The 19833-nt window shown below is 35.9% G+C and overlaps 2 protein-coding genes, 1 non-coding gene and 1 pseudogene across 3 annotated transcripts in view; 3 read left to right on the top strand and 1 right to left on the bottom strand.

Moving 5' to 3' along the window:
* The window catches only part of LOC127123810 (uncharacterized), a gene marked incomplete at its 3' end in the record, with an annotated part of 72189 nt that extends 66163 nt beyond the window's left edge, over positions 1–6026 (bottom strand). The window contains exons 1-3 of the mRNA XM_051053990.1: positions 5994–6026; positions 5381–5786; positions 4493–5245 (exon numbers count right to left, since the gene is read on the bottom strand). Coding sequence (XP_050909947.1) covers positions 4493–5245; positions 5381–5786; positions 5994–6026 — 1192 coding nt within the window. The remainder of the gene's footprint in view (positions 1–4492; positions 5246–5380; positions 5787–5993) is intronic.
* Positions 993–1092, top strand: LOC127124387 (uncharacterized; annotated as a pseudogene).
* A 2977-nt stretch (positions 6027–9003) lies between the features above and the next one.
* LOC127125039 (small nucleolar RNA R71) lies at positions 9004–9110 on the top strand. Its single transcript, XR_007804505.1, has one exon. It is a non-coding gene; the product is annotated as a small nucleolar RNA R71 (small nucleolar RNA).
* A 7054-nt stretch (positions 9111–16164) lies between these two features.
* LOC127121551 (transcription factor bHLH25) lies at positions 16165–18345 on the top strand. The gene is made up of 5 exons (XM_051052022.1): positions 16165–16242; positions 16349–16448; positions 16564–17076; positions 17286–17660; positions 17740–18345. The coding sequence occupies exons 2-5, from the start codon at positions 16410–16412 to the stop codon at positions 17815–17817; spliced, it is 1005 nt and encodes a 334-aa protein (XP_050907979.1). The 5' UTR covers positions 16165–16242; positions 16349–16409; the 3' UTR covers positions 17818–18345.
* The last annotated feature ends 1488 nt before the right edge of the window (positions 18346–19833 follow it).

Raw genomic sequence — 19833 nt, 5'->3', positions numbered from 1 at the left:
AAGGGATAGGTGGTGGAGGTACATAAGGTTCCTTCTTTTCTAGGGTTTCCTTATTACTCTCTTCCTTTTCCTTAGGTTCACTTTCCTCAGTTGATTTCTTAGGGTTTTGGTTTTCTATCCTTGGATCAGACGGTCCTTCCACTTCCGTTCCACTTCTTAATATAATTGCATGAGCGTGGCTTCTTGGATTAGGTTGGGGTTGTCCAGGGAATGTACCAGTTGGGGCAGCAGTAGGTGCTTGTTGTTGAGCTACTTGTGATATTTGTGTTTCCAGCATTTTGTTATGGGTAGCCAGGGCATCTACTTTGCTTGCAAGTTGTTTAAGTTGTTCGCCAGTGTGTACATTCTGGTTTAAGAAATCTTTATTGGTTTGTTGTTGGGAAGCTATAAAGTTTTCCATCATGATTTCCAAGTTGGATTTCCTAGGGGCGTTATTGTTAGGCATGGATGGGTTCGATTTCTGATATCCCGGAGGTATAGCTGGGGCTTGATTTGGAGATTGTCCAGGTGCGTACAAAGCATTATTACTCTTATATGAAAAGTTTGGATGGTTCTTCCAATTTGAGTTATAGGTATTCGAGTAGGGGCTTCCTTGAGCATAGTTTACTTGCTCTGCTTGGATTCCTGTCAAGAGTTGACAATCCGTAGGAGTGTGACCTTGGATTCCACAGACCTCACAATTCTGAGTTATAGCAACCACGGCGGTAGGAGGTGATACATTTAAACTTTCAATTTTCTGGACCAAAGCATCCACTTTTGCATTAACGTGATCAAGGTTACTTATCTCGTACATGCCAGTTTTCGTTTGAGGTTTTTCCACCATTGTTCGTTCGGTTCCCCACTGATAGTGGTTTTGGGCCATGCTTTCGATAAGCTGGTAAGCATCAGCATAAGGTTTGTTCATTAGTGCACCACCTGCAGCGGCGTCTATTGTTAACCTTGTGTTGTACAAGAGACCATTATAAAATGTGTGAATTACTAACCAGTCTTCCAAACCATGGTGTGGGCAAAGTCTCATCATGTCTTTGTATCTTTCCCATGCTTCGAAAAGAGACTCGTTGTCTTTCTGTTTAAATCCGTTTATCTGGGCTCTTAACATAGCTGTTTTGCTTGGCGGAAAGTATCGGGCAAGAAAAACTTTCTTCAACTCGTTCCATGTGGTGACAGAGTTTGAAGGGAGAGACTGAAGCCATCTTCTAGCGCTATCTCTTAATGAGAAAGGAAAAAGACGAAGTCGAATTGCCTCCGAAGTGACACCATTAGCTTTAACAGTATCAGCGTATTGGACAAATACGGATAAATGAAGGTTTGGATCCTCGGTAGGATTTCCAGAGAATTGGTTCTGTTGCACAGCCTGCAACAGCGAAGGTTTAAGTTCGAAGTTGTTTGCTTCGATTGCGGGCGGAGCAATACTTGAATGCGGCTCATCTTGCGATGGAGCGGCGTAATCTCTAAGAGCACGAGCTGGTTCTGCCATCTCGGTTATCGAAGGAAAAAGGTTTTTGAAATCAGGAAGTTCTACAGGAGGGAGATTGTTTGCAGCACGATATTCCCGAATTCGTCGTAGGACTCGGAGATATAGTTCGATATCGTTGATTCGTAAATAGAGCGGTTCGCCTTGTGAGCGAGTGCGTGGCATACAAATCAACGAAAGAAAGAATAGAAGAAAAAGAAACCTTAGTCTCTACAGCGTAACGGAAGAGTTACGATATCGATTAAATAAAAGTCCCCGGCAACGGCGCCAAAAACTTGATCGCGACTTTATGAGTCGAATTTAGGGTACAAACTGCAAGTGCACAGTTCTATCGCGTAGTTTTAAAAGATATCGATCCCACAGGGACTTATGAATCGATATACCGTTATCTAAGGTTACTTCGTAAAGCTAAGGTGAATAATGTTTGATTGTTTGGGGGAAAGCTAAAAACTAAACTAAGATCTAGATTAAATATTAATAAAGCGGATATCGGTATGTAGTTCGTCGTAATTAGGGAATCAATCCTTTGTCGGTCTCTTGGTTTTAAAATAAATCTTTTCAGTTGACTTTATTGATTAAAAGTTTTATCTCAAACTCTCGCTCTGTTGAATAAACCATGATTTTATGTTAATGTAGCTGTCACTTATAATTAAGTCAAAAAACCATTTTTTGAAAGCAATACAGTCCATAGAAACTCTTTTCAAGAAAACACTGACCGTTTAAACACCCTTATCTCAAACTCTCGCTCTGTTGACTTAGGTTATATAATTAAATTCGAATGCTTAACTCTCGTCCTCACATTCAATCTTTAAAAATACTTTTTGGAAAAGATCGGAATTTAATTAACTCTAAAACTTGCTCTCGCCCTGATCTAGAATTAATGTCTAATTTACACTGTCCAGTTAAAACCTCAAACTCTCGCTCTATTGATTTTAACTTCTTTATGTCTTTTACTTTCGTAAAAACCTTTGTTATTAAACCTGTAAATTGAGACCGTAAAAAGAGTGATTTTAATTTTAAACTTAATTTAACCGACTTAGTCTTGATTCCTTATTCCGCTTACTTTACATACCGATATCTAAGCGAATTAGCCAGACATGCTAAACAAACTAAAATACTTATCATGCATAAACAGACTCATCCCAGGCAGATAATATAAATAAATAATAAAACAAAACATTAAATAATAATTAAAGAACCTGAATGAGTTAAACAATAGTCTTGAACACTCCACCACAAGCCGGTAGGATTTGTTCTTGGATTCTTCAATTAAACAACAAATTAAAACGAAGGAAATAAAGCTAGATTCTAACGTAAGGTTAGATCCGGTAAAAAGGTGCACAATAGTTTCCGGTGTAGAAACTATCGTGCGAAAAGAATTAACTAAATGCTAAAAAGGAAAAAGGAAAATAGAAATTGCAAGGGAGATAGTGTAGAACTCGTAAAAATAATAAAGAAACAATACTACTTAAGTTGCTGGAAAAGAAAATGTGCAAAAGCGAAAACGGCAAAGGAAAAAATGTGGAAAAGCTTCGGAACCCTTTTTGGTTTTGCAAGTGGCTATTTATATATGCTTGAGTAACCGCTTCCGCTGCCAAAAAGGTCTTCAACGTGCATAAAAGCATGGCGTGGATATAGGGCTCAACACTCCCTCAACGCTCAACGTCTCTGAGGCGTTCCTTGCGCCAAAAATGTAGGGGAATGGTGTGACGTTCGTCACACCATGTGTGACGTCCGTCACAGGAGGGTGCAAGGCGTGACGCTCGTCACGCCCTCTGTGACGTCCGTCACATGCACGGCACCTGCGTTTTGTGCTTTGGGCTGGGCTTTGACATTTGGTTCATTTTCTCTCCTTTTTGCACCTCCTTTTCTTCCATTTTTACTTGTGCTTCAAAATAAGCCACCTGAGACAAATAGGGAGAAAATACCGCGTAATATCTAATAAAATGAAGTGAACTGAAATAAATAATAATAAAATTTAATTGAATTAAGTCCCAAAATATGATATAATTTCGTGTTATCAGTGGGCCAGAATCTTATGGAAATAACGAAAGGCCGGGTTATGTATGTTTCCAGAAAGAAACTCATGTTCCTCGGGGTCGTCATTTCCAGTCAAGCTTCCCCAAAAATGTTCAAATTCTCTATATTCAAAAAGGTCTTCTTGGCTCATTGTGAATGTATCAAAAGAGGTAGGGAAACCTAAAAGGTTGGTAAAGTCTTGGATGTTAAATTGATACTCCATGTTGAACATTCTGAACTGAATGAATCCTCTGCTTATTCCTTTTCCATGGCTGGGTAGATAGATCAGGGAGCTAAGGAATTCTAGCGTTAGTCTCCGGTAAGTGACGAATTGTCTTCGGATAGGAGTGGTTTCCCACCCTATTTGACTCAGCAAATACAGGACACTCTCTCTTAGTCCAAGGGCAGTCATTGCCCAATCATCAACATACAAACTAGGTAGCATCTCTCTCTCTGCTAGTTCCTCAAACTTTTGTTTCTGAGCTTTCCCTCTGAATTTGATACCCATACGATCAATTTGTCCCATCAGGTTAATGTTAGCTAGAGAAAAGAAAAACAAGAGTCTTAGTCAGGATTTGGCCAAATGCCGAAAGAAGAAAAGAAGAATTTTTTTTATAAATTAAAATAAATTAAGAATGAATACTAAATAAAATTTAAAGGGATAATTTAAGAAGAAATAAAAATAAAAATATTTGTGGGTTGTCTCCCACTAAGCGCTTTGTTTAATGTCGCAAGCTCGACATAAAAACTATCAAATGTAATCTATAAATTCTGGAGGCATTACGTCTAAGTGCAGGACTTGCGAATCTTCATTGTTCTCTGCATAGTCATAATGTTTTAGACGCTGCCCGTTTACGATAAATGCTTCCATAGATTTGACTTTAATTTCCACAGCTCCACTAGGGAAAACATTAGTAACTTGGAAAGGGCCTGACCATCTAGATCGTAGTTTTCCCGGGAATAACTTAAGCCTAGAGTTGAACAAAAGGACTATATCGCCTTGTTTGAAGATTTTTATGGATATACGTTTGTCATGCCATTTTTTCGTTCTTTCTTTGTAGATTCTGGCATTTTCGTAGGCGACTTGTCGAAGTTCCTCTAATTCGTTTATGTCAAGAATTCGCTTTTCACCAGCCGCCTTATAGTTTAAATTTAGATTTTTAATAGCCCAGTAGGCCTTATGTTCTAATTCTACCGGGAGGTGGCAAGATTTTCCATAAATAAGCTTAAATGGGGTTGTCCCTATGGGAGTTTTGTAAGCGGGTCGATATGCCCATAAATCTTCGGGTAGTTTCGATGACCAGTCTTTCCTTGAGGTGGCGACTGTTTTTTCTAATATTTGTTTGATTTCTCTGTTAGACACTTCCACTTGTCCACTGGTTTGAGGATGGTAAGGTGTCGCTACTCGATGTCTTACGCCATACTTAAACAGTAGTTTTTCGAGTATCTTAGATATGAAATGCGATCCACCAACACTGACTACTATTCTTGGGACACCAAATCTTGGGAAAATTATATTCTTAAAGAGTTTAGTTACTACTCGTGTGTCGTTTGTTGGAGAAGCTATAGCTTCAATCCATTTTGATACGTAGTCAACCGCTACGAGTATGTACTTGTTACCGAAAGAAGGTGGAAAAGGTCCCATGAAATCTATTCCCCACACGTCGAAAATCTCTACTTCCAAAATGCCCTTTTGTGGCATCTCGTCACGTCTAGATATGTTTCCTGTTCGTTGACATCTATCACATTTCTTGATAGCCGCATGCACATCCCTCCATATGTTTGGCCAATAAAGACCGGCTTGTAGGATTTTGGAGCAGGTCTTGGATGTACTTGCATGTCCACCATAAGGAGCGGAGTGACAGTGTTGGATTATATTTTCTATCTCTTCTTCAGGTATACATCGACGGAAAATACCATCTGGGCCTCTTTTGAAAAGTAAAGGGTCATCCCAGTAATAATGTTTTATGTCATGGAAGAATCGTTTCTTTTGTTGGTAAGATAAATTAGGCATAACTATTCCGGCAGCTAAATAATTGACGAAGTCAGCGTACCATGGTGTAACACATATAGCTAAGGTGGTCTCTACCTGATTATCAACTTTATTTTCTTCCAAGGTAGCTATAAGTTTATCGTACGAGAAATCATCGTTGATCGATGTTCTTTCCGGTTCTAGGTTTTCGAGTCTAGAGAGGTGATCTGCTACTACATTTTCAGTTCCTTTCTTATCTTTGATTTCTAAATCGAATTCTTGTAGCAACAAGACCCACCTTAGGAGTCTAGGTTTAGCGTCCTTTTTTGTTAAGAGGTACTTAATGGCGGCGTGGTCAGTGTAAACGATTATTTTAGCTCCGACCAAGTAAGAACGAAATTTATCTAGTGCAAACACTACTGCTAGAAGTTCTTTCTCGGTTGTGGCGTAATTCATTTGTGCTTCATCTAGAGTTCTACTTGCGTAATATATGACGTGAAGATTTTTATCCTTTCGTTGTCCTAAAACAGCGCCCACGGTGTAATCGCTTGCGTCACACATTATTTCGAAAGGTTCATTCCAATCTGGAGCCTGCATTATGGGCGCGGAGATCAATGCTTGTTTAAGCATTTGAAATGCTTCTAAACATTTATTGTCGAAGATGAATTCAGCATCTTTCATCAATAATCCGGTTAAAGGTTTAGTTATTTTAGAGAAGTCTTTGATGAATCGTCGGTAAAAACCGGCATGTCCTAAGAAGCTTCGTACTTCTCTCACAGTTTTCGGAGGTTGAAGGTTTTCGATTACCTCTATTTTGGCTTTGTCTACTTCAATTCCTCTATTTGATATGATGTGTCCTAAAACAATTCCTTCTTGTACCATAAAGTGACATTTTTCCCAATTAAGTACTAGGTTTACTTTTACACATCGTTCTAGAACTCTTTCTAGGTTTTCAAGACATTCTTCAAAGCTTTGTCCGCATACGGAAAAATCATCCATAAATACTTCCATGATGTTTTCGAGAAAATTGGCGAATATTGCCATCATGCACCTTTGGAAGGTTGTGGGAGCATTGCACAAGCCAAACGACATTCGTCGATAAGCGAAGGTACCAAAAGGACACGTGAATGTTGTCTTTTCTTGGTCATCAGGATGAATTGGTATTTGAAAGAAGCCTGAGTAACCGTCTAGATAGCAGAAATGAGAATGTTTTGCTAATCGTTCTAACATCTGGTCAATGAATGGTAAAGGGAAATGATCTTTTCGGGTTGCTTTGTTTAGTTTCCTATAGTCAATGCACATTCTCCATCCCGATTCGATTCGTTTGGTTATAGTTTCTCCTTTTTCATTTTCAATAACTGTTATACCTCCTTTCTTTGGTACTACGTGTACAGGACTAACCCATTTGCTATCAGATATAGGATATATGATACCTGCCTCTAATAACTTAGTTACTTCCTTCTTCACTACCTCACTCAGGATCGGGTTTAGTCTCCTCTGATGTTCCCTAGAAGTTTTACAGTCTTCTTCTAGCATGATGCGGTGCATACAAATAGAAGGACTTATTCCTTTAAGATCGGTGATGTTGTATCCTAGTGCGGTTGGATATTTTCTTAAGATATGTAGGAGTTTTTCGGTTTCGAGTTTTCCTAGGTCTGCATTAACTATCACTGGTCGTTCAAGTCCTAAGTCTAGGAATTCATATCTCAGATTTTTGGGAAGTGTTTTCAGGTCAAGGTTTGGTTTCTTAAGGCATTGCGTAGGATCTAGTGTTATTGCTAAACATTGGTTAAGTCCGTCTTCTACACGATAGTCAGACAATTTGTCATTTTCTAACTCTGTTTCTTTTATGCATTCATCGATGATATCCATGAAGTAACATCTGTCATCTATTGCAGGTGCTTTCAAAAATTTGGAAAGAATGAACTCAATTTTCTCTTCTCCTACTTCGAAAGTGAGTCGTCCTCGTTTTACGTCTATGATCGCACCGACGGTTGCTAAGAATGGTCTTCCCAATAAAATGGGTGTAACTTCATCTTCTCTAATGTCCATAATTATAAAATCGGTTGGAATGTAGAATTGACCTATGCGCACGGGAACGTTTTCAAGAATTCCTACAGGATATCTAACGGAACGATCTGCTAGTTGCACATACATTTTAGTTGGTCTTAATTCTCCCATTTCCAGTTTCTTGCATATGGATAAGGGAATAACACTGATACCGGCTCCTAAATCGCATAATGCTTTATCTATGACAAATTTTCCTATGTGACAGGGTATAGAGAAACTACCAGGATCCTTAAGTTTTAGAGGCATATTCTAGATTATGGCGCTACATTCAGTAGTGAGTGTAACGATTTCGCTATCCTCAAGTTTCCTTTTATTAGAAAGAATTTCTTTTAAGAACTTAGCATATGAGGGCATCTGCGTAATAGCTTTTGTAAATGGAATTGTGACGTTTAATTGTTTCAGTAGGTCAACAAATTTTTTAAATTGGCCCGCATCTTTGGTTTTAATAAGCCTTTGAGGGTAAGGGATAGGTGGTTTATAAGGCGGTGGAGGTACATAAGGTTCTTTCTTTTCTATGGTTTCCTTATTACTCTCTTCCTTTTCCTTAGGTTTACTTTCTTCCTCAGTTGACTTTTTAGAGTTTTGGTTTTCAATCCTTGGATCTACTGGTCCTTCCACTTCCGTTCCACTTCTTAATATGATTGCATGAGCGTGGCTTTTCGGGTTAGGTTGGGGCTGTCCAGGAAATGTACCAGTTGGGGCAACAGTAGGCGCTTGTTGTTGAGCTACTTGTGAGATTTGTGTTTCCAGTATTTTGTTATGGGTAGCCAGGGCATCTACTTTACTTGCTAGTTGTTTAATTTGTTCGCTAGTGTGTATATTCTGGTTTAAGAAATCCTTATTGGTTTGCTGTTGAGAAGCTATGAAGTTCTCCATCATGATTTCCAAGTTGGATTTCCTAGGAACGTTATTGTTAGGTGTAGATGGGGTCGGCTTTTGATATCCAGGAGGTATAGCTGGGGCTTGATTTGGAGCTTGTCCTGGTGCGTATAAAGCATTATTACTCTTATATGAAAAATTAGGATGGTTTTTCCAGTTTGAGTTATAGGTATGCAAGTAGGGATTTCCTTGAGCATAATTCACTTGTTCTGCTTGGATTCCTGTTAGGAGTTGACAATCTGCAGGAGTGTGACCTTGGATTCCACAGACTTCGCAATTTTGAGCTGCGGCAACCACGGTGGCTGGAGGTGATACATTTAAACTTTCAATTTTCTGGGCCAGAGCATCCACTTTTGCATTAACATGATCAAGGCTACTTATCTCGTACATGCCACTTTTCGTTTGAGGTTTCTCTACCATTGTTCGGTCGCTTCCCCACTGATAATGGTTTTGGACCATGCTTTCGATAAGTTGATAAGCATCGGTATAAGGTTTATCCATAAGCGCACCACCTGCGGCGGCGTCTATTGTTAACCTTGTGTTGTATAAGAGACCATTATAGAAAGTATGAATTACTAACCAGTCCTCTAAACCATGGTGTGGACAAAGTCTCATCATGTCTTTGTATCTTTCCCATGCTTCGAAAAGAGACTCGTTATCTTTCTGTTTAAATCCATTTATCTGGGCTCTCAACATAGCTGTTTTGCTTGGAGGAAAATATCGGGCAAGAAAGACTTCCTTCAACTCGTTCCATGTGGTAACTGAGTTGGAAGGAAGAGACTGAAGCCATCTTCTAGCTTTATCTCTTAACGAGAAAGGAAAAAGACGAAGTCGAATTGCCTCTGAAGTGACACCATTAGCTTTAACAGTATCAGTGTATTGGACAAATACGGATAAATGAAGGTTTGGATCCTCGGTAGGATTTCCAGAGAATTGATTCTGTTGCACTGCTTGTAACAGCGAAGGTTTAAGTTCGAAGTTGTTTGCTTCGATTGCGGGTGGAGCAATACTCGAATGCGGCTCATCTTGCGATGGAGCGGCGTAATCTCGAAGAGCACGAGCTGGTTCTGCCATCTCGGGTATCGGCAAAGGAAGAAGATTTTTGAGGTCGGGCACTTCGATAGGAGGAAGATTGTTTGCAGCACGATATTCCCGAATTCGTCGTAAGACTCGGAGATATAGTTCAACGTCGTTGATTCGTAAGTAAAACGGCTCGCCTTGTGAGCGAGTGTGTGGCATACAAATCAACGAAAGAAAGAAAGAAATAAAAATTTCCTTAGTCTCTACAGCGTAACAGAAGAGTTACAATATCGACTAAATAAAAGTCCCCGGCAACGGCGCCAAAAACTTGATCGCGACTTTATGAGTCGATTGGGGTATTAACTACAAGTGCACAGTTCTATCGCGTAGTTTTAAAAGATATCGATCCCACAGGGACTTATGAATCGATATACCGTTTTCTAAGGTTACTTCGTAAAGCTAAGGCGAACGATACTTTGATTGTTTGGGGGAAAAGTAAAACTAAAATAAGATCTAGGTTAAATATCAAATAAGCGGATATCGGTATGTAGTTCGTCGTAATTAGGGAATCAAATCTTCGCTGGTTTCTTGGTTTTAAAATAAATCTTTTCAGTAGACACTATTGATTAAAAGTCTTATCTCAAACTCTCGCTCTGTTGAATAGACCATGACTTTATATTAACGTAGCTGTCACTTATTAGTTAAGTCCAAAATCACTTTTTGAAAACAACAGAATCTATAGAAACTCTTTTTAAGAAAATACTAACCTTTTAAACACCCTCGTCTCAAACTCTCGCTCTGTTGACTTAGATTATATAATTAAACTTAAATGCTTAACTCTCGTCCTCACAACTAACCTTTAAAAATATTTTTTTGAAAAAGATTAGAATTTAATCAACTCTAAAAATTGATTTCGCCCTGATTTAGAATTAATGTCCAATTTACACTGTCCAGTTAAAAACTCAAACTTTCGTTCTATTGATTTTAACTTCTTTATGTCTTTTACTCTCGTACAAAAACTTTGGGATTAATGCTGTAAATTGAGGCCATAAAAAGAGTGACTTTATTTTTAAATGAAATTAAACCAACTTAGTTTTGATTCCTTCATTCCGCTTACTTTACATACCGATATCTAATCTAATTAGCCGGACATGCTAAACAGGTCTAAACAATCATCATGCTTAAATAAAACCATCTCAGGCAAACAATATAAATAAACAGCAATGCAGAGCATATATAAATTAAAACAATAAATTAAAGAACCTGAATAATTAATAGCAATCTTGAACACTCCACCACAGACCGGTTGGAATTGTTCTTGAACTCTTCAATCGGACAGGAAAATAAAAGCGAAGGAATAAAATTCTATGATCTAACGTAAGGTTAGATCCAGTGAAAGATACACAATAGTTTCCGGTGTAGAAACTATTGTGTGAAAAATTAATTAAGTGCTTGAAAGATTGACTGGAAATAAAAATTGCTAATAAAAAATAGAAAGCTGTAGAAAATTAATGCAGTAAATGCTTGCACGGAGGAAAGAAGAAGGAGAGCTCCAGGGTTGGATCGAAGCAACTATTTATATTAATCCACTTTGTAACCGTTTCCAAAAGTGCCTTCGGTAAGTAGTCTTCACGTTTCAAGAGTCAAGCGGAAGAATAGGCTTCAACGTCCTCTGTTGCGCGTTAAAAGCCAAAAATATAGGAGAGGGGTGTGACGTTCGTCACACCATGTGTTACGCTCGTAACACAAGGTAGCAGGGCGTGACGCTCGTCACACCTTGTGTGGCGGTCGTCACAGCTTCAGCGCTCCTGGCTTGTAATTGTGGGCTGGGCTTTAGTGGAATTTGCTTCTCATCATCTTTTTTTTGCACCCCCTTTTCTTCCTTTTCCACTTATGCTTCTAATAAGTTACTTGAGATAAAAGGAAGGAAAAATACCGAGTAATATCGAATAAAATGAAATAAATCGAAACAAATAATAATATAATTTAATTAAATCGAGTCCAAAAATGTGATATTATTTCATGTTATCAGGGACCTACGAAAGAGGTTTCCATTGATGGTTTCAGGTATTTTATGACTGTAAAAGATAATTTTTATTGCAAGGTTTAGGTGACTTTCCTAGATAATTTTTCCAAATTCAAGTTGTGGAAGCCAAAGATAAAGAATAAAATAGGCAGAAAATACCCAGTATTTGCATTCAGATAATGGGATAGAGTACACAAATTCATATATCAAGAGGCTTTATGAAGAACAAAGTATTCAAAAACATTTCTAAGTTCGTAAGACACCACAAAAAAGTGGTATGTCAGAGAGAATGAACAAGTCTCTAACTAAAAAGACAAGATGTTTTCTATTAAATGTTGGACTATCAAAAGGTTTATGGGAAGTAGTTAACATGGTGTGTTGTATTATGAACAGGTCACCTAAGGCTTCTTTAGAGAGGAAGGTTTCAAACGAGGTATGGAAAAGTAATCTTATTGATCTTGGCAACTTTGGGATTGACTATGATGAGATTTTCTCTCCGATCATCATACATACTTCTATCAAGGTCATGTTAGTCTTGGTAGCCAGTCGAGACATGCATTTAGAGTAAATGGATGTGAAGACAATATTTCTTCATGGTAATATAGATAGAAAATTTACATCGAGCTGCCATAGGGGTTCATTGACACAATACATGACATACTAGTTTGTAAATTGATGATGTCTTTATATGGTTTTAAGAAGTCTCCAAGGAAATGGTAAAAGCGTTTTGATTCATACATGCTATAGATTGGCTACAGAAGGTGTGAGTATGACTATTATATTTTTATTATGAGCTTTAATGATGGCTATTTTATTTTATTGTTACGATATGTTGATTGCTGCAAATCATTTACATGATGTATGTAAATGAACTGAATATTATGTTGGGAAATGAGCTTGATATGAAAGACTTAGGTATTACTAAGAAGATTCTTGGTATTGAAATTCACATGGATAGAAGTGATAGAAAATTATGGCTCTCTCAAAAAAATATTTGTTGAAAAGGTGTTAGACAAGTTTGAAACAAGTAATTCAAAGTTTGTGAATACTCTGTTGGTGAATCACTTTAACTTTCATTTGATGAATGTCCAAAGATAGATGCAGAAGCTGAGTATATGTCAAAGGTTCCATATGCTAGTTTTTGTTGTTGTTTAATGTATGTTATGATCTGCACTAGACCGACTTTGACACACACTGTAAGTCAAGTTTGTAAGTTTACGTCCAAATCAGACAAGCGTCATTGAGAAGAAGTCAAGTGGATTTTTTAGGTATTGGAAGGATACAACATGTTATGCTATCATGTTTAGCAGTGAACAAGGTGATCCTTTGGTTGTAGGATATGTTAATTCAGAATATAATGGTGATGTGGATGATATTAGGTAAAAAATATATCTTTACTTCAGTAAGAAGACATATTTGTTATAAATCATCTGTTTAGGTGTTGAGCAAGGTGGAGTTCAGTTGCCTTGTGGTAGTCAGAATGTCATTTATTTTTCAAAAAATCAGATCTCTTATGCCAGGACCAAGCATATTGATGTGAGGTTTCACAAGATCAGATAATTACTTGCATATGGACATATATTACTTCAAAGGTTCATATTTAAAGAATGCAACTGATATATTGACCAAGTCAATCATCAGTTACAAGTTCATACATTGCTTGGACTTGTTACATATTTCTCAGTGTTAGTAGGGGGTGTACATTCCCAGTTTTCAAAATGTGAATATCCTGCAGGAAATCTTCATAGGAGTTTGATAATCGCCAATGTGGAGATTGTTGAGTATGAATCATATCATGTGAAATTTCAAATGGGCCGTAGGCTCAACTATTTGTTGTGGATAGTTAACCGAGGGTTGCATGGGCTTCAGAGGTATTATTGTATATTGAACCTTAGTATTATATAATTGGCTTAAATATATTCTTCTTTCATGTAAGTTAGCGAGTTTTTGATTTTCGTCTTTGTATCTTTTTTTATAAATAAAACAGTCTTTGAATGTTAAAATCACTTTGGTATCCGTGTCTAACGTCAAGTTTTTGTTACAAAAAGGTTACGAGGCAAACATTTTTGGTCCCACACACCAGTGACGTGGCTTAGGAGGACGAAATAAAAAAAACAAATAATTTTACAAATTCATCTTCTTCTTCCTCAATCTATCTCCAACCTCCAACCTTCATTTTTTTTCCTTATGTCCAACCCTTAACCTCCATTTTTCCTCATCTTCAACCTCCAATCTCTATTTTTTCCTCATCTACAACCTCTAACTTCCATTGTTTTCCACCTCCAACCTCCATTTTTCCTCATCTCCAGCCTGAATTTTCCATCATCTCTAACCTCCAAGATCCATCCCCAAACTCCATTTTTTCATCTCCAACCTCCATTTTTTTCTCATCTCCATCCTCCAACTTATTTGGATACTTAAGCTTAATTACATTATATTTTAATTGCATTCTATTTGAAATGATTTATCTTTAATATTGTCTATCATAGAAAAGTTACAGAATCATATCCAACACAAACCAATGATTTATAATGTTAAAATTAGGAAGAAAACTAATCAATTATGCTAAAGCACTGAATGAAAGTACCATTCCAAGTATATACAGCAACAACAATCACAAACTACAACAGAAGGAGAAAAACAAACTTATATGTAATTGCCACCTTCATTGCAAATATATTAGTTCTTTTCTTGATCATAGAGTTATAATGTTTAGCAAAAGTATACTAGTTCATAATCAAATTCTCTTCTGATTCCACCTTGCTACTGCACCTTCAATTTTTGTTTTTGTTATCATTGTTGCTCTCAGAGAAGGAAACACGATGGACATTGTTGAATAAATGCTTCAATGTGCATAGATGGAGGTTGGAGATAAAAAAAATGAAGATTGAAGATGGAGGTTGGACATGAAAAATGGAAGTTAGAGGTTGGAAATGAGAAAAAAAGGAGGTGAGTGGTTGAATATGAAAAAAAAAAAGGTTGGAGGTTGAAGATAAGAAAAATGGAGGTTGGAGGTTGGATATGAGAAAAAATGGAGTGAAGGTTGGAGATGAAAAAATGGAGGTTGGAGATGGAAAAATGAAAGTTGGAGATGGAGACGAGGAAGAAATTGAGGTTGGAGGTTGGAGATGGATTGAGGAAGAAGAAGATAGATTTGTAAGTTTTTTTAATTCAAATTCCGTCCTCCTAAGCCACCTCGCTGATGAGTGGGACCAAAAATAGCTTGTCACATAATCTTTTTGTAACAGAAACTTGACGTCAGAGATAAATACCTAATAATTTTAACATTTAAGGACTATTTAAAAAAAAAAGATACATGGAAGAAGAATAAAAATTCGTAAACTTACATGGACAAATGTCATATTTAAACCTATATATTTTATTTGTACCACTGTAACTCTAATTCATAAGACAAAAACCATGGGAAATATAGTTGCTCTATAATCACAGGGATATGAATCATTGATCGAAGTGTGTTAACAAAGATCAATCATATTTATTGTCTTTTATTTTCTTTTATCTTTAATCTTCTAAATTGGTTGTTGTTCTAGCATTCTCATTTATAGTCCCTAACTCCTTTAACCTTTAGTTTATCTATTTCAGACCAATTTAACCATCTCTTTCAGCATTTGATTGACTTTAGGTGACAATTTAGTTGTGTTGAGAAAAATAAATAAAGCATAGAGAATAAAAGGAGGAACACAATCATAACATAAGAACATAACGTGAAAACTCTAAAATGGGAGAAAATATCACGGTTGTTGTCAATAGACAACCAACGAGTAATAATATGTGAAAATTATTACAACATATAATATATCTTCAACTAACAAATTACGCCCAATACACTCATATCCTCCTAAACAAATATTTAATGAGTTTAATTGAAATACACTGACAGTGTAAAAGGATTTTACACCGTCAGTTAATCATAGACGTCGGATATTAAAAGAAGTTTGACTTTTATTTTAAAAATCTATAAAGTAATACAAATGGATGATGGTGATGAATCGACGGTGTAAAACTTTTTACACTGACAGTATATAGTAATTAATCTCAATAATTACATCTCACACACTCTAATACAAGAGTATACGAGACCAAAGAAAGTCAAATACAAACTTAAAGTGTTTTTGACTAGTGCATCTTGGAATGAAGAACTTAAATCTTGTATATAGGATTGCACTCACTCTTCCTTCACAAAACCAAACGATATGGGACTTCAAATAATTTGTATTATATATATATATATATATATATATATATATATATATATATATATATATATAACCGATCTTAATAAATTGAGATGTAAATGTTGCAACATAAAACCTTTACACTTTTGTTTTAAGTTATTTAAAAAAAATAGTTGGACGGTGTGTATAAAAAACTTTAAACCTTGGGAAGATAAGAAACCAATAATACAAAAACTTGTACCATTATAGCTTGAATAAAGAGAATATAACATTGAGACAACCCGATATATCTTAGATTTCAGAATCATTTCGTGGTCCAACAAACTTTAAACCTTAGAATTTCTCAAAAGGAGAATAAGATGACCATAGAACCCATAGCTTGACTAAATTTAAAAACGAGTAAAAGGGTATCAGCCGTAATGGAAACTATATGGATCCATTTTCACACGTGTATATGAAGCGTGTATGCTGCCTCTATATATAAAACACTAACAACTATGCACCTCTCACCTCACAATTACAATTTCAGAAAATTGATTATCTCTTCTTCATCCACTTGTCTCTTCTAATTTTCTTCAACACCAAGGTACCCTATTTTCTCAATCTTCTTTTCTTCCATACCATGACTTTATTTTTCTTCAATTATAAGATTTCAACTGTTAAATTTTCTTCTGCTTTTCACTCTATTTCAGTGCATGTCCTATACCATACACTATATCAAAATAAATAATTTTTTTTGGAAGGAAACTGAAGATGATGGAAATTGTGTCCCCCATCTACGTGCCTGAACTTGTAAGCATACATGTTATCTATCTATCAAATTAGTCTATCTTTAAATTCATATATTTTTTTCATATAGATAGATATATGAAGAAAACTTACTCTTATATTGGTTACTTTTGAATAGGAATATGAGGATCTCAGTTTCTTTCATCAATACCCTATGGATTCTCTTGCATCTCCATTTGACAACTTTGGCTTTAACTTTGACAACAACTACGAAACTACGCCAAATTGTTTACCAGTTGAAACTCATCATGATGATCCCTACGTTGCTCAAACAAGACCAACCAAGAAGATCAAAACTTTAAGTGACACTAAACAAACCAATGATCACTTGATACCCTCAAACCCTAAACCTTCTTCTTATTCATCACCTCAACTCATTTCTTTTGAGAACTTCAATGCAACACCAGTTTCTTCTCAGCAATTTTACAACCATCATTATTCTGATGTAAAGCCTAAACTCGAGAAAGGTTGTAATGGAAACAAAGATTTTGCCTCAAACTATGATAACCGAGTGAATCAGACGAGGAGCGCGACTCAAGCGAAAGAACATGTAATGGCTGAAAGAAAACGAAGAGAAAAGCTCACGAGAAGTTTCATTGCTCTTTCTGCCATCCTTCCTGGCCTCAATAAGGTATGATCTTAAGTAATCTCTGAGATACAAATTGAGTTTGTTTTTATTTTTATTGAGAAAGAGATTAAATTTGGATATCCTAGTTTAACCTAGTTAGTGAATAAACACAAATAATATTTAACCTAATTAAGTTAAACCAAACAAGCAATATACATATAAGCATTCAATTATATTTTATTCAAATATTTATGAAAGTATAACATGTGTAGATGGATAAGGCTTCTGTGTTGGGAGATGCAATAAAGTATATGAAACAACTACAAACACGTCTGCATACACTTGAGGCACAAGCTGAAGACAACAAAAAAACTGGATCTGCAATTCAAGTGAAGAGATCTGTTATCTTCTCCACTGACAATAATCATGATGATGATGACAGCAACTCCAACAACCAGACACTTCCTGAAATCGAAGTAAGAGTTTCAAGAAAAGATGTACTCATCAAGATTCAATGCGACAAACACAATGGACGTGCCTCAACCTCCACGGTACTCGGAAAATTAGAAACCCTAAATCTCACAGTCCAAAGTAGTAACCTATTGCCCTTCGGAAACAACATTGTTGATCTAACTATTGTTGCTAAGGTACATAAATATTTAATATATCAGATTAATGGCTAAACCAAGATGATGATAACATAATAGTTAATTAATTATGTTGCAGATGAACGAGGAAAACTGTGTGACAGCAAAGGATCTCCTAGGAAGCATACGACAGGCATTAATCGTCCATAATAATTAACAAGTTGAAGGATTAATATTACTTAATCTAAATCAATAAGTTTATTCAACAACTATTTTTTATCACAGTGCTTTCAATCTTTTTTTTCCTTGCTGAGGATTCTGGAGTATAACATACATGAAGGAAAGTCCTGCGGTTGAAGAATCTGATATCTATTTTCAAATTTTCACATGTATGATTCATTTGTTTCCCAAGGGTTGTTTTGTTGTGTTCGAGGTCGGTGTGTGGAATTTCAACAGATGGTGCCAAAGTGTTTTTCTTCTGTTGTGTTATTTTTTGCATAGTTGACTTGACTGATTAACTATGTTAATTCCACACATGTGTAATTCTTCACTTTTTTAATCATTCTTGGGATGGTTTTTTTAGAAGGTTTGACAAATTGGATAGACCTCTTTCTTCCATCTTTCATGTTGTGAAAAGGTTCTGGTTTGATAGAAACTGTGCCAACTACTTCTTTTTTAATTATGTTTTCTTTTGTCGTTTGTGATTACATATTTTGTATAAAATTCTTATGAATACAGTCTTGATATCGAGTTGCTAGTGTTTCTAAATTATTTTGTATTATTTGATCTCCCTCCAACTCACTCAATCTCTTTCTAGATCTTTATGTATATTATATTATAAGTAACAGATTACATTCTTTCAGAAGTTGTCGTTTCACAGAAACATTGTTTAACTTTATTTTATTTTAAAAAGCTCTATTCAAGTTATATAAGGTCTGTCTAAAATTTAGTTAAAACAGAAAACTTTTTTGCTTTTTTCTTATATACATAGAGTTGGCAAACACATTCTAAAAATCCACACACAAAATAAATTAAAATTGAATCTAGTTGACCATATAGAATTTTTAATCATTGTCAATTGAATTAGGTTTTACATAGAATAAAAGAAAAAAAGACTTGCACTTAATTTTCATAATTTTCATAGATTAAGAGAAGATTATAATAGAGTGTTTAAAGAAATTTTTATAGAAAATCTTAAAAAAGAAAGTGTTAAAATTTTTGATATTCAAACTATAGAAGACATGTATGGATGGGATATGACTAGTGTGTAGAGAAGGGACGGAGAGACGGTCAATTTTCTCATTACTTTAAGATTGCACCAATGATCAACCTTAAGCTCTTATCTTTTTGTTTTAATTTTGGATGTACTCGCATAACACATCTAATAACTAAAACCGAGATGTATACTTTTTGGCATATGACATAATCCTATTTGAAGAGTCGAATGAGGATTTAAATAAGAGGTTGAAGCATTTTTAACCTAGAAGGAAAAGTTGGAGACCATTCACGAGTCACACAGTTTAAATATCTTCCGTCCAATACAAAATGATGGAGAAATAGAAGGAGGTGAAAACCATTGAATTTAAGTTAGATGGATGAAATGGGGGATGGTCTTAGGGATTTTATGTGACACAAAAGTACTGATCAAGTTGAAGATTTTTTTTTATCGAACGAGTAAGATTTGTGATGTTGTATGTGACATAATGTTGGGCAGGTAAGAACAAACACGAGAATAAAGTAAATATATTAGATATGGGGATGTTGTGTTGGATGTGTGGTAAGACTCAACGAGATAAGATTATAAACGACAATGTTAGAGAGAGTGTTGGGCTAGCCATGAGTTGTACTATTAGAAAACAACTCCCTATCTCGCTTGGGATAGGGATTTTACCTCGAAAGGGATGCCGATGTAACGCAAGATGTTATGGAAATTGCGCCACATTTCCCCTCGGTTCATTAGACGAGGCAAACAACTAGAAAGTGTGCCACTTTTCTTCACGAGTGAGAGGTTAACTATGGGGGAAATCCCTCACATTTTACATCGGTTATGACTTTGAACTAAGGTGAAATCCCTTACTTTTCCCCTCAGTTGAGACTGTTAACCAAGGAGATATGGATTAGAGGACCACTTTTCACATCGATTAGGACTATTAACCGATGTGAAATCTCTTGTAATTTTAAAAAATATATATTTGTTTAAATTTTACATATATTTTTTTATTATAACTTGTAT

Source organism: Lathyrus oleraceus, chromosome 2, assembly GCF_024323335.1.
Source record: "Lathyrus oleraceus cultivar Zhongwan6 chromosome 2, CAAS_Psat_ZW6_1.0, whole genome shotgun sequence".
NCBI lineage: Eukaryota > Viridiplantae > Streptophyta > Magnoliopsida > Fabales > Fabaceae > Lathyrus > Lathyrus oleraceus.
This window is presented reverse-complemented; position numbering and strand designations above follow the sequence as displayed.